This window comes from Alternaria hordeiaustralica (genome assembly GCF_023758085.1).
Source record: "Alternaria hordeiaustralica strain BMP 2776 chromosome Unknown scaffold_42, whole genome shotgun sequence".
In the NCBI taxonomy this organism is placed as follows: domain Eukaryota; kingdom Fungi; phylum Ascomycota; class Dothideomycetes; order Pleosporales; family Pleosporaceae; genus Alternaria; species Alternaria hordeiaustralica.
Window position 1 is genome coordinate 18,024 of NW_026056814.1, and position 12,951 is coordinate 30,974.

Consider the following 12,951-nt stretch of genomic DNA (forward strand, 5'->3'; position numbering starts at 1 on the left):
TCAACACATGCTAACATGACGGGCGCTAACAAATCAAAGATACCCAGCATACGGCCGGCCTCGTTTGGCGTGAGAAGTCCGCTGCCTGAGAGGGCATTGTCGCCGGCAACGCGCGCGACGACGACGCCTACGGGCACTTCACGCCTCCCTCGTCGCCCTCAAAGCGAGAAACCGCTGCCGAGTCCGCCTGTGGCGCAGGTGGTAGACCCCAACTCGCCTCCCAAGGCTGCGCGCACCTTGGTGGATGCCTTTACGCCGAGCCCAACGCTGGAGAACTGGCCCATTCTCGCCCCGGAGAACATCCCCCCTCGCCTGAGTTCCAAGAGGAGCTCGCTCCCTACGCGAAGCGGGATCAACTCTGGCCGTCAAACCCCTTCCAATGGCAAGGAAGGCAACAGGGTAAAGCGACTATCATGGCATTCGACGGCGTCGGGCTCAAGCTCAGGAACCGGACCTATCCTCACGATCTCTGCCGATGCAGACGCAGTCATTCTCGGTCAGCGCGACTCCATCCCGGCAGTACCCGCCATCCCCGCGGTACTACCAGAGCGTACTCCTCAGCCGCGTTCTCTAGGTGCTCTTGCTAGTCGGCTCACTCGGGCGACAACGTCCAAGGCATCCTTGAGTATTGCGACTACATCGCCAGTACACAGCACGGCAGAACTTACGGCGAATGGCAGCCCAGTTGTTAAGATCAGCCCCATTCGGTCGATGCAGCCAGCGAGGAAGCCTAGTCTTGATGCTCATTCTCCCCAGCTGCCTTCGTCTCCGTCTATGATCTTCCCAGACGCGACAACTGTCGGTAACACACCTGAGGTAATTGTAGAGACTGAGCGCAGTGTATCGCCGATCTCAGATAGGTCTGCGACGCCTACACCTGAGCCCAGGTCTGTACCGTTGCTTCGAGACTCCTCTGACCCGCCTGTTGATTCCTGGGACGCCTATCAGGTATGTGAACTCGATTGCGTGGCGTGACGGTACTAACAATTGTTTCAGGAACAGCTTGAGGAGCTCTCTGAGCCTACGATTGTACCAGGACCCGACGACTCCCTCACCGTGAGCAAAGTCAGGCGGACAGCACCAGCACGCGAAAATGCGAGTCCCTCACCAAGCTCGATTTACCCTACTGTCGAGGACGACTCGACCGCAAACCCCAGTGCTGCCGAATTGAGTTCTTCGTCACTGCCTCACGCCGAGCCTTCACGCGAGACGGTCCGCACCCAGGCTCCTCCCAAGCCAAGGACCGCGGAGACTGCCAGGTCTATCAGTATTGATAACGCATTGGGCCGTGGAATACCTAAAGCCCGTCAGCCCTTTCGCCGCCACGTCACACCTGTAGTCTCTTCGTCACCTGCAGAAGATACACCCCCGGACAACCATGATAAGGAAACTGTTACGAGCAGGATCAAAGCCAAACGCAGCATTCGCAACCTGTTCAACCGTGAGAAGACAAGCCCAAAATCACCAGAGGCGGCGGCGTCCAAACAAGGATTCATGAGTAGCACGCGAAGCTCGCTCGCTAAGGTCTTGCGCGATTCCAAGAGCCTCTCGAAAGTTCATCTGCCAAGAAAGACTGAATCGAAGCTGGAGACTGAGTCTGATCACGTCTCTAACAAGAAGAGCTTTCAGCCAGGCATGTTCTCTGCATTTCCCAGCGGTAGAGCCACGCCGGCCGAGCAGCCATCGTCCGGAAGGCCGAGCCACGCAGATGAGATGCTTCACGACATCGTCGACCGTATAGATGCGCAACCTGAGAACTCACAAGAGCGTCTGCGTCACGTGGAGATTGCAGAGGTAAGTGAAGCCCTCCGAATCAACACCGTGGATGAAGCTCTCCGATTGAAAACCATTGCTGAAGAAGAGCTTGTCCTGACCGTACGAAATAAACAGTGTATCATTTCGGCCGCCGATAGTTCTCGAAAAGCCAACATCGCCGCGATGGAAGCGAGGAAGAGTGCTGTTGAAGCGGAATATCATGCCGATCGCGTCACGTCCGAATTCACACGCCTGCGCGAGCTACTCGACACCACGCCGATGGATGCTGAGTCCACGAGATACATCAAGAGTTTCCTACCTAAATTTGAACGCAAACGATCGAGAGAGGAGATTCGCCGAGGATTTATGCCGGGCTTTCATACAGCATGTTGAAGGTATGTTGGCATTTCTGATGTACCCACAGACCAACAGCTAACGAGGAATAGCGCGCCTTGAGCGACGCTTCGTATGCTCTGCTACCACACACACCCGGCTATTGTTCAAGGCTCGTTCTTTGCATGATCGACGCAAGATCATATCTACGACTTGATCTTGCTGCGTGGATCTGGGTTTTCCGGTTTTTACTGGATCAGATGACCTCTTGTACACTTCCATTTCCTTTTATCGACACTTCTTTCACATGAGAGAGACACCATGGCGCGACGACTGTACGATACCCAACGATTGCATGAGTTTACGGTTTCGCGATGCTATGAAAGCACACGCTTATGGACCGACCCGATGTCTTGCTCACTATTCAGCAAGGACATCACCTAATGGTTAAAAGACTGCACGACTGGACACTGAGTTACTGGATCGAACTGCACTTACATGCCAACACGTAAAGTGCAACATTGGGAGATACCCTGATACATAGACCGGTCGAATTGAAAACATAAACTTTGTATTGTACATGTCCTTCATGTCGTGTGATATCATTGCTGAGACCGTAACCACATCAACAGTCGCACGTCAAGAGGCTGGAGTGGAGTATGCAGAGAAACCCTCCAGCATCTCCAACTAGAGACACCTTCCATGCAATGACCCTATACAGCCATGGTCACCCGACGACATGGCGCCTCTGCTCCCAAATGCAAGAGCTATTGTGGCCCGAAGCAAAAGCCGCGAGGTTTATCCATATCATCCAGCCTCAGTATCCCGCACATTCCACATAGTATCCTTCTTTACATCCCACCACCGAACATGCCGCCGCCACCACCACCCTGCTTTCCTTGCGCCTCACCCTGCATCTTCTCGCTAACCTTGACATTGACCTCGAAGAACTTGGATACGCAGCGGTCGAGGCAGACGGATTCGCCCTTGTTGAGATCGGCTTCGCGGTACGATGTGTCTATGCATTTGGATGTGCAGGATTTGACGAGGCTGGAGCAGTGGGAAGTTAGTAAGTTGCTTGTTTCTTGAAAAGATTGAGGGAGGAAGGGAGGGTTGGGGGAAAGGGAAGGTTAGGGAAGAATGATGAACGTACCGACTGTACATGTCGGAAACCATGTCGATTTCCGCTTCGGCCTGTGCAATCTTTTGCTCCGAAGAGATTTGGGGTTTTTGACCGAAGAACATTGACATCTTGGGTGGTAGTGGGTGGTTGTTTTCTTTCTAAGATAGGTGAGAGAGGTGCGCAATTGGCGGGTTGGTTGGGTTGGTAGGTACGGTACGGTACGGGTAAGTGGTGGCTTGGTAGGGTGGAGTGGCCGTGGTGATGGATTTGGACATGGGTGACGGCGGGCGATGATGTCGCGCGAGCAGGAATTTGGAGCTGGGTGCGCGGTGGGGGACGTGCGGCGAGGAGGCTTGATGATGCGGTATGCTAACCACCAGTTTGTCTCTGCGTCTTTGGGCAAACTTCGCAGTCATGGCTACTCATCATGTCGCTTTACGTTTTCCATTCGCTCTTTCAGCCATTAGCCGCGTCTATCACTTCCTGGACCCCGGGCATCCGGCGCAATGACTAGATTCGCATTCGCTGTCATCAGCATGAGTATCCGGGATCCTTTCATCAAGGAGAGACACTGTTCATATCTCAATGAGATATCCAGAATCAACGACTTCAAGCTTTTCTTGTCCAGCTGAACGTATATTGCTGTTTGACAAACTTCAGATACCACAAAGCCCCCTCTCGTTGCTACTACAAGTATGCCTCCTCAAGATCGATTTCTGGTATCGTCTCTTCGTCTCTGTCACGATGACATCCAGATCACGTATTCGCAAGCAACTACCTTCGAAGAATCATGGCTTCCTAATAAGTTTCCCCCCTGAGGTGCGAAATCCGATCTACGAATACGTCTTCGAGGACTTTAATCATGCTATATTGGTCACGCACACGGCTGCTTCAACGGATGACGGAAGGCCAATGAACGCATCACCACGTATGGGAACCAACGATTCTGTGTTCTTTTGTAACATACCGTCTGTACAGCTGCTTCGGTGTTGCCGACAAATCTACCGCGAAGGCATGGGTGTGATCCTATACGGGACGACAGTCATGTTCAAAAATCGGCGTAACTTTTTGCCCTTCCGGGACAGGGACCACCTGCCATTTGTACGTTTCTGGCTGAAGTATTTTGGATCTGAGACTCCGCTCTTGCGAGCAGTCGTTGTTGATCTGTCTGTACCGACCCTTCCCAATCACGACGACCCCCACAAGCGTATAGATCTCCTGCCTTTACTAAGCAGCATGATTGGCTCGCCTCAAGAAATATTGTGGGTTGACTTCACGTTGAGTCCACAATTGCCGTCAATCCCATCGGTACCAGACTACACGAACGCTCGCCTACGTTTGGGTTACTCCAATTGGAGATCTCCTCCGGATCAAGATCCGGATCAAGACTTACTGGAAGGAACGTTGTACACACTTGTGAGACAAGATCCATTTGATCTTCGTAGACTTGGCGATTTAGGCCGCCGTCTTTCGTGCATCACCTTTAACAGGTCTGTGATCAAAGGTAACATCAGATGGCGCACCATCACTGGTTGTTTGGCGCCCAATATAAACTTCAAAGTTCCTGAAGACAGTTGGGCAATACACAAGAGACACATCCAATCGACCTCCAATCTCTTCTTCCTCCCACCAGATATCCTGGGAACAATTTGCGAACACGCACTAAGCTTACTTGGGAGCATAGTCATCGTCCTCGGCATGAAGACAAGCATATTTCCGGTATTTCACCTGCTCAACCTGGTCAAGAAGCGTCCAAGACTCCTCGGCGTTATCGTGCCCAGTATCTACACTTCGAACACGTTCACATTTATTACGAATATTCACACGAAACGCGCAACATATGGAGATATGTCACACCTGTTCTTTTGGCTGAGAATGGACGTGCTCGACATTCGAACGGCCGCCACGACAGCCCCAGAGGCGGTCCACAGAGTCAAAGAAGAAGCAAAACGGAGACCTGGCAAGAGATTAGCTAGGGCTACCGCCAGAGCAGCCGCCGGACAACGCAAACTTTTGTCGGTGACGTTTTCCGAAAGAGTGATCGATAGAAAGATGATGTCTTGGCGCCTGGCTCGCGAAGCTAGGCAACGACGTAATGACAATCAGGCGAAGGCGGCTCAAACAACGGCTACGAAAGACGCACGAACAGTTCTGCGGTGGATGAAGGCTGTCCAATTTGAGTTTCGATTCGATCTCTGCGAGAGAACGTCATTAGAGAGCTTACGGATCAGCATCATCGACTTACTCAAAACGACAACATGGGACGAACCTTTTGATGCCACCATCAAATGCGTACTCACTTGCCCTGGGAAAGATGGTCACACGGCGCACTCCGAAAGCGCCTTCACCCTCCGCCATGTACAGCTTAACGCTTTCATTATCCTGTCTCACGTACTGGAAGCCCAGCCCGGCAGGTTGAGATGGACTTGTCCAAACGTCTACATCAACGGCTGCGGCATCGCCGTAGAGATCACGTATCCAAACAAGCCCCGAGGGCCGAGGTTTCACGGCGCCACCCACGATATGAGCAACCCAACAAAAGCAGAGGAGCGCGGTAAGCATTACGCTAGGTGGCTCAAGCATTTAGTGCCTGTGGGCGGAAAGACTTGGGAGGGTAAGGAGATGACTGATGACGAAAATCGAGTTCCGGGTAGCTTGATCAGGGTGTGGGATGATCTGAGGATCGCGCTATGGGGTGAAGGTCTGAGAGCTGCGTGGTGAGTAAATGGGAGCCTTGACGAGGGCCCACTTCCCGACGTAAGAGCAGCGAATTTGCGTACGAGGCCGCATGCGGTAAGTCGCCGCCTGTGTACCTAGGTAGGTAAAGCGCAAAGCGCGTGACTTCTACTTACTATTTCTCCGCTGGATTACTACTGTTTGTCTTCTACTCTTCGTACTTTCCTATGCACTTTACACTCGATTGTCTCTTACGTTTCATCAGTTCTGCCATGGAGACACGTCTCGGCTCGAACGACCCCAACGGAAATTTTGGCCTTCAACAGCATACGGCCATATCAAGTCTCCTGTCAGCACATGACAGAGCCAAGCAATCAACCACCGCAATATCCAACAAGAAAGACAGGGCTAGGGCAATCCTAGAGACGTACTCATTGCCGGCGGACGCAAGCGCACGTTCTTTCATCTCGCTCCCCTCAGAGATCCGAAATCAGATATACGACCTACTGTATGTCTTGGATGAACAACTCTTCGTATGGGACACGGGCGCACGTTGGGGAGGTGTCGAATCAGAAGCGGCGCTGAATTTTGGGCTACTTTTCAGCTGTCGCCAAGTCTACTGGGAAGCTGCCAGCGTTCTATATCAACGGAACCACTTCTTCGTGTCATCCTGGTACGAACAGGCTTATTTCAAGAGATGGTCCGAACAACTAGGTCCTCGGGCGCAATTCCTGAGACATGTCACCATCGATTACACCGCTTTGTCTTCCGAGCTGGAGGAAGATCACGGCCCCACTTGGGTAGTCGCTCTCGACTTGCTGCCGCTGTTACGATTGCTTTGGACCGAGTCTGGAGCAATGCTGCAAGTCTCCATCGAGACTCCGAGTTATAACGATGCGCCCGCCATATTCAACAACGCTTTCAGATCCATCGCTCAGGAAGACCAGCTAAACCTCAGACGGTATTCAAATCTGCTTGCATCGGTGATCTTGAGGGTTGAAGGGACCATGGGCACAGTTACCTTCGCAAGCACTACCCCCGAAGCGAACGTGCAATCTACTTTCTCATGCTCAGATGAAGGGAAATTAGTCACTATGAGCCAAATTCCGCGGAAACCGGAGCTCTCAGCTTTACCTGCATCCGTTTATCATGCTATCATTGCATATGCAGTCCAGCCTACCGTAAAGCTCTTCGCTAGCCCGCTCTCTACGATACTGCCGCCGTGGAAGTCCCCTGTGTTCCGTGTCAATCGCAAGGTACGGTCAGACGCCCTATATCATGCGTATAGAACCACTTCGTTCGTCTTCATGCTCGCTTCAGAAGGTCTCCGACCCAATTTCGGCGGATTCTCATATATAGAGAGGTTGCGTATGGTAAGAGCCGACTCAGATAATGAAGCCCAACTCTGGCCACACGGTTTCGCCAGCGACGTCGATCTCTTGGCGAGAAACTTCCAGCTTTTGCTTGAAACTAGTGTTCGGCCAGAGGATCAAGATATGGATGATGTTCGCATCAACATAATCGAGCTGCTTCGAGCCACGTATCAATCGCGCCCTTCCATGGTCATAACTGTTCGGTTGCGCTCATCATGCGACGTTGTCAGCAGCAACACCCAGTCCTCATTCACACTCAAACAGCTGAGACTGAATGTATTCGTCGTTCTGTCGCAAGTCTTCGAGGACAAAGACTACAGAAAGCATGGGCGCTGTCCGGCTGTCTACATCAACGGCAAGGGTCATCCAGTGGAGCTCGTCTACCACGCGGATGATGTCATCAGAATGTTACCAGACCAGTCTCAGGTGTTCAAAAATCAAGAATCGATATTGAAGAAAGCGAAGAGATATAAACAAAGCTTGCGATATCAGGAAGAATTTCTTCACCCAGAAGGCTGTATATCGCTTGGCAAAATGTGGGACAGCTTAACACTCATGATTTGGCCTCGTAAGCCCAGCTACACCGAATGGTGAACGGATGCCAATTTCGCCTAACTTGGAATAGATGATGGATTGTCTTAAAAGAAATAGTAGCAGTAATCTATTATATTCAGGAATCGAAGGTACCGAACGCGTGACATCATCACCTCGCTTAGCGCCCCGCGTGTTTTCACTCCTCTCACCAGCTCGTACCCAAGTTCCATCATCAAATCACTAATTCCGTGCGAAACTATTCCATCTTGCGCCGCGCATCTCCGTGCCAATGCCCCGGGAAATGGATGAGTGGGGTTGCCGTTGAGGTTTTAATACCTTTCAGGCAGGTGCTGTCGATCTCCACCCAATTGGATCAAGACCCACGATGATGCGATGCCCAGCATCAACTATGTGATAAGATGCCGTCACTGACAGTGTACGGTATATGTAGTAAGCTTTCGCGTTGAGTGCTATCCATTCCGTCGGGTATCAACGTATTCATCATGCGGCTTACCACTTTCTTCTATACTGCCGCTCTTGCGGTTACGGCCATCGCGACTCCCATCTACGGAACGGATGGCACTAACACGACTTACGTCGGTCCAGAAAACGGCCACCTTGTAATCGTTGGAGGAAATCTGCAAAGCGAAAGCATCTACCAGCGCATCATTACCCTTGCTGGCGGCCCCAATGCTCCGATTGTTGTGGTACCTACGGCAGGCGGCGAGGAAACATACGACCAGAACTTCACGACCGCAGTGGCCTTTCGAAAGTATGGTGCCAACAACGTGACGGTTTTGCATACATACGATCCCGCGGTTGCCGATACCGATGAGTTCATTGCACCGTTGTTGAGTGCGAAGGGCATCTTCTTCGGTGGAGGTAGACAATGGAGGCTCGTGGATGCATACGCTGGCACCAAAACCGAAGCAGCGTTCCAGGACGTCCTCGATGCTGGAGGTGTTATCTCAGGATCGAGTGCTGGCGCGAGTATCATTGGCAGTTTCCTTGCTCGTGGTGACACCGCGAACAACACCATCATGATAGGTGAGTCTCTCGGATACATGTCACAGAAGAAAAAAAGCTAACGTGGTTTGCAGGCGATCATACTGTCGGCTTTGGATACTTGAAGAACTCGGCCATCGATCAGCACGTTCTTGTACGCAACAGGCACTTCGACATGTTCGAGATCCTGAACGCCTACCCGGAGCTGCTAGGATTGGCAATCGACGAAGACACCGCGCTGGTGGTCAACAAAAACGAGATGGAAGTCATCGGCAGCACGTATGCGTTGGTATACGATGGTGGTTTCTGGTCGAGAGAAGGAAGCTGGGAGAGGCCCCTGCCGCCGTCCAATGCGAGGTTTTACTTTCTGCGCGAAGGTGATAGGTATGATCTTGGGGCTAGAGCAGTCATCGAGCCGGAAAGCACTGGCAGTGGTGACGACGCATGAAAACGCTGGATTGATATGATGGAGAAGGCCCTGCCCATATCTATGATGGAACGTCTTGCGAGGCCCAAAGTCACGCTCTTCTTGGTAAAGCATACTGTTCATGGAGCTAGGGTAAAACTCGGTGACGACTGCGAAGGTGGATAGCTACCAAAGGGTGTATTCTTGCATAGGCTCGTCATCGAAAGCTCGAAAAATGGCCTCTTGAGCTTCAAATCCTTCTTCGTATCTCGACTGAATCTCCTTGTCTGACAAGCCATACTGCCTCTTCAGCTTTAAATATACGCGCGGCATGTATACCTCAGTAGCGGTACAATCCTCCTTGTTCCGGAATGGAAATTTTCCAAGGTGCAGTAGCCCAATCCGCTGCCATCGCTCTCCAGCGGTCTTGTCCTTGGAAATTAGGAGACATGATAGCGCCTCATCTGGATATGTATATGTAATCTTGAGTCCATGTTCAGGTATTGAATGCATCGCTACTCCATAGGATGTGATCTTCCTTCCAATTGGGACAATGATAACTTGCTGTAGAGCCTCCGCTTTGATCTTGGTTGTTCGTAAGCTGAACAGTGGACAAACATGATGATTCAAGCGAAGGGGGGCGTCGTCACCCGCACGGAAAGTTACAGTATATCCTGTCGGCGAGGTTGGGTCACGCTGGATGTTTGCGCGAACTCCTTTCGCTTTGATCCGGATATATGCAGAGGTCAGCTCCCCGTAAGGGTCCCTGCCCGCTGGTTCGACAACCGCTTCGACAAGCTCTGCAAGCGGCCGTTCGACCTCATGAAATTGAACCTCGTCTACCGATTGTGTAGACGCCCATGACCAGGATGGCGCTCTCCAGTGTTCTGCGATCATTTCTGCTTCTTCTAGACTCCTGAACCAGAGCAGATCTGATATGAGGAATTTCTTCCACAAGCCGGCTACATAATCGTCATCCATTGTTTTGCCGAAAACTTGAGCGATTCCAGACAAGGCTGGTAAGCAGTCTTTTGGGAAGGTAAGGTCCAGTGTGGAGTAGTCGGTCACGATAACACGCCACATCTCGTGGGGGTCTTTGGGGTCCATTATGTCAGAGAAGGGATCGCTGGAACCAATGCTGGTCTCATCGCTGGTCTCATCGCTGGTCTCATCGCTGGCCTCATCGCTGGCCTCATCGTTGGGTCCATCGGCTGCGGACTCTCTAGGTATCTTAGCTCGGGGATCCCAACCATGATGGCCTTCACATTCGCAATCTCTTTTCTCGACGCACTCCCAAAGCAGCTCCTCGCTGGTAAAGTAGATGATGCGAGGCGAAAGAAGGCGTTCCTGATGAACCCAGCCGCGCTTTAGCAACGGAAAAGAACCGTGCTCTAAAGCTTGTCTGCCAAATACAGGAATTTCGACTCCATTTACCGTAAGTTCGACAGGCATTTTCTCAAAATTACACCTCCGATCGCCGTGAGACAGGAGTCTAGAGTTAGAGTCCTCAGCCACAGCTGCTGCCAAGGTAACATAGGAGTTGCTGTAGATCTCAGCCATCGCACCGGATTGCTTCTGCCAGTCCACTGCATCGTCTTGGATTATACACACGCAATCGATCCATAGGTAATCGAGTCCAAGCCCACGTGTAAATGTAATCGCGTCTTGGAAAGTTTGTGGTATGGTTAGCCACGGAACATCCTGTTCAAACTTCTTCATTGTTACCGCGTTTGTCTGTAACATCAGGGTTGAGCCCCATCGGTGACTGAGACAAGCGTAGTGTCCACGCTTCCCCTCTGTTCGAGCAAGCCGTACTCTTCCATCGCGGAGATCCAGTAGCCTCTTCGGCAAAGGTGGGAGCTTATCGGTTCTGCAAGCATGCTCATTGTCGCATTTGTTGATCCAGTCTAATGCCATGGGTAGATTCGCCCCGAAACTCGGATCACATGGTTGTAGCATTCGCCCAACATCTGGCCCGTAAGTCCCCGTGCCACCGAACTTCACTTGTCTGTCATATATCTCAGACTCCTCGACCAGGTCGCTTTTTTCGACGACCCATTCGAAAAGCTTCTTATCAAACTCAAAGCTGTCGAATAGAAGGTCGTGATCATAAAGAACGAGGGCGGGCAAGTCCTGAGAGTCTTGAGACATTGTGTACCCAGAGTCCAGTACGATCTTGCGGCGTAGGATACATGCTGGACAGCCCGATCGAACGCACACCCCCCACGCATCCCAGCTCATGGTGAAGTCCGACCGCCGTCCAGCAGCCGGACAAACGTCAACATGACCTTCACCGACTGACGTTGTCACTACAATTTCATCTCCAGACTCGGCCCTTTCGGCTTGGGGATCTTCAAGCTGTGCGGCCCGTTCCTTGGACATTTCGTCTGCGAGCTGATCGAGCCTTGCTAAAAGTCTCTCTTTCTCGGACGACAACGATTCAAGTGATAAATCTGTCATGCTCATGTCTATTGTCGGTTTCGGTGTTTCAGACTGATCCATCTATCGAACTGTTATCGCTCCTGGTGACCTTGGTCAATCGGATGTAATTCGCAGAACAAGACCCTGGCACCGACAACAACCTTGGAAGAATAGATCGCGCTAAGCGTTGCCATATGAAAGCACGTACAAGTTCCCAGAGCTTATCTGAATACTATGCTGACGTATACAAGGATAATATGATTGTCAATGTATCTGAAAATGGTGATGACTAGAATCATAAGTACCTAGGTATTAGAGTGAATGATGCGGCACGGACTGGGTGCGCGTCTGCCCCGCACCTCGTGACCCCTCGATGCTTGCAAGCGAACTGCATCGGCAGAGGCGCGTGTGGAGTATGCAGCCGTATTGCCAAGCGGCAACTCTCGTCACAAAACCGCTATACATTGCGACCGTGATGTGACGGGTAGTAAAGTTAACGCGCAGTATGTGCTGCGACGCGTGGATGCCTCCTGAATCGTGCCTCGGCATCTTTCGGTTCGGCGCTACTTTGAGAAAGCGGAGAAAGTAAGCTGACGGCGACGAGCTCAACGATGCGACCTGTGGCTTGGCTGCGTTATCTGAATATCCCGTATCTCTTAATACTCCTGCATACTATAGCTCTTTTGCGCGCTCAGACATTTGCATTCTCCCAAGCCAACAATTGCGCGTCGAACATTACGTCATCATGTCTAGAGGTTACGAAATCATCGCCATCCTTAAGCCCAAGCCTGGCAACCAAGACAGGGTACGCGCGAAATTCGCACCCAGAAGTGTTCAAACCACTAACACCCTGCAGGTGGAAGAACTGCTCAACATTGCCGCCCAAGAAGTAAAAGCCACCGAACCCGGCACCACCCGGTATCACCTACAGCGCGAAACCAAGGGCGACGCGCCGAGCTTTGTCATCTTTGAAACGTATGTCATGCCGCGAAGTCTTGGGCAAGTTCAAAACTGATAGTCATCAGATATGCGGACAAAGATGCTCTGATGTTCCATGCCAAGAGCGCGGGATTGAAGAAGCTACAAGCGGCGGTCAACGGGGAGGACCTACTTAGGGAGCCGATGTCGGTTATGATTGTTAAGGATGTAGGCGGGTTCAAGAGCAAATTGTAGGCTAGGTCGAACAAGGCATATTAGACGATAATGAAGGAAGAGATTACATCACCAAGCATACGTAACGAGAGTGTGATCTGAGGGGATTCATGCTATATCGGTCGAGCTTTACTAACAACTAGCTAGGTAACGACCTTTCTCTAAACCATTGC

General features: G+C 51.5%; 5 protein-coding genes across 5 annotated transcripts; 4 read left to right on the forward strand and 1 right to left on the reverse strand.

Annotated features, from left to right (window-relative positions):
- Nucleotides 1-15: 15 nt before the first annotated feature.
- J4E84_010498 (uncharacterized protein) lies at nt 16-2,148 on the forward strand (the record flags this gene model as incomplete). The annotated part of the gene is made up of 2 exons (XM_049393053.1): nt 16-948; nt 997-2,148. The coding sequence occupies 2 exons, from the start codon at nt 16-18 to the stop codon at nt 2,146-2,148; spliced, it is 2,085 nt and encodes a 694-aa protein (XP_049239183.1).
- Nucleotides 2,149-2,939: 791 nt separating this feature from the next.
- TIM10 (protein transporter tim10) lies at nt 2,940-3,333 on the reverse strand (the record flags this gene model as incomplete). The annotated part of the gene is made up of 2 exons (XM_049393054.1): nt 2,940-3,138; nt 3,242-3,333. 2 exons carry the CDS (start codon nt 3,331-3,333, stop codon nt 2,940-2,942), a joined length of 291 nt encoding a protein of 96 aa, XP_049239184.1.
- Nucleotides 3,334-6,159: 2,826 nt separating this feature from the next.
- J4E84_010500 (uncharacterized protein) lies at nt 6,160-7,854 on the forward strand (the record flags this gene model as incomplete). The annotated part of the gene is made up of 1 exon (XM_049393055.1): nt 6,160-7,854. The coding sequence occupies one exon, from the start codon at nt 6,160-6,162 to the stop codon at nt 7,852-7,854; it is 1,695 nt and encodes a 564-aa protein (XP_049239185.1).
- A 443-nt stretch (nt 7,855-8,297) lies between these two features.
- On the forward strand, nt 8,298-9,247 carry J4E84_010501 (uncharacterized protein; the record flags this gene model as incomplete). The annotated part of the gene is made up of 2 exons (XM_049393056.1): nt 8,298-8,841; nt 8,895-9,247. The coding sequence occupies 2 exons, from the start codon at nt 8,298-8,300 to the stop codon at nt 9,245-9,247; spliced, it is 897 nt and encodes a 298-aa protein (XP_049239186.1).
- Nucleotides 9,248-12,371: 3,124 nt separating this feature from the next.
- Nucleotides 12,372-12,799, forward strand: J4E84_010502 (uncharacterized protein; the record flags this gene model as incomplete). Its single annotated transcript, XM_049393057.1, has 3 exons — nt 12,372-12,431; nt 12,483-12,601; nt 12,652-12,799. The coding sequence occupies 3 exons, from the start codon at nt 12,372-12,374 to the stop codon at nt 12,797-12,799; spliced, it is 327 nt and encodes a 108-aa protein (XP_049239187.1).
- Between the last annotated feature and the right edge of the window lie 152 nt (nt 12,800-12,951).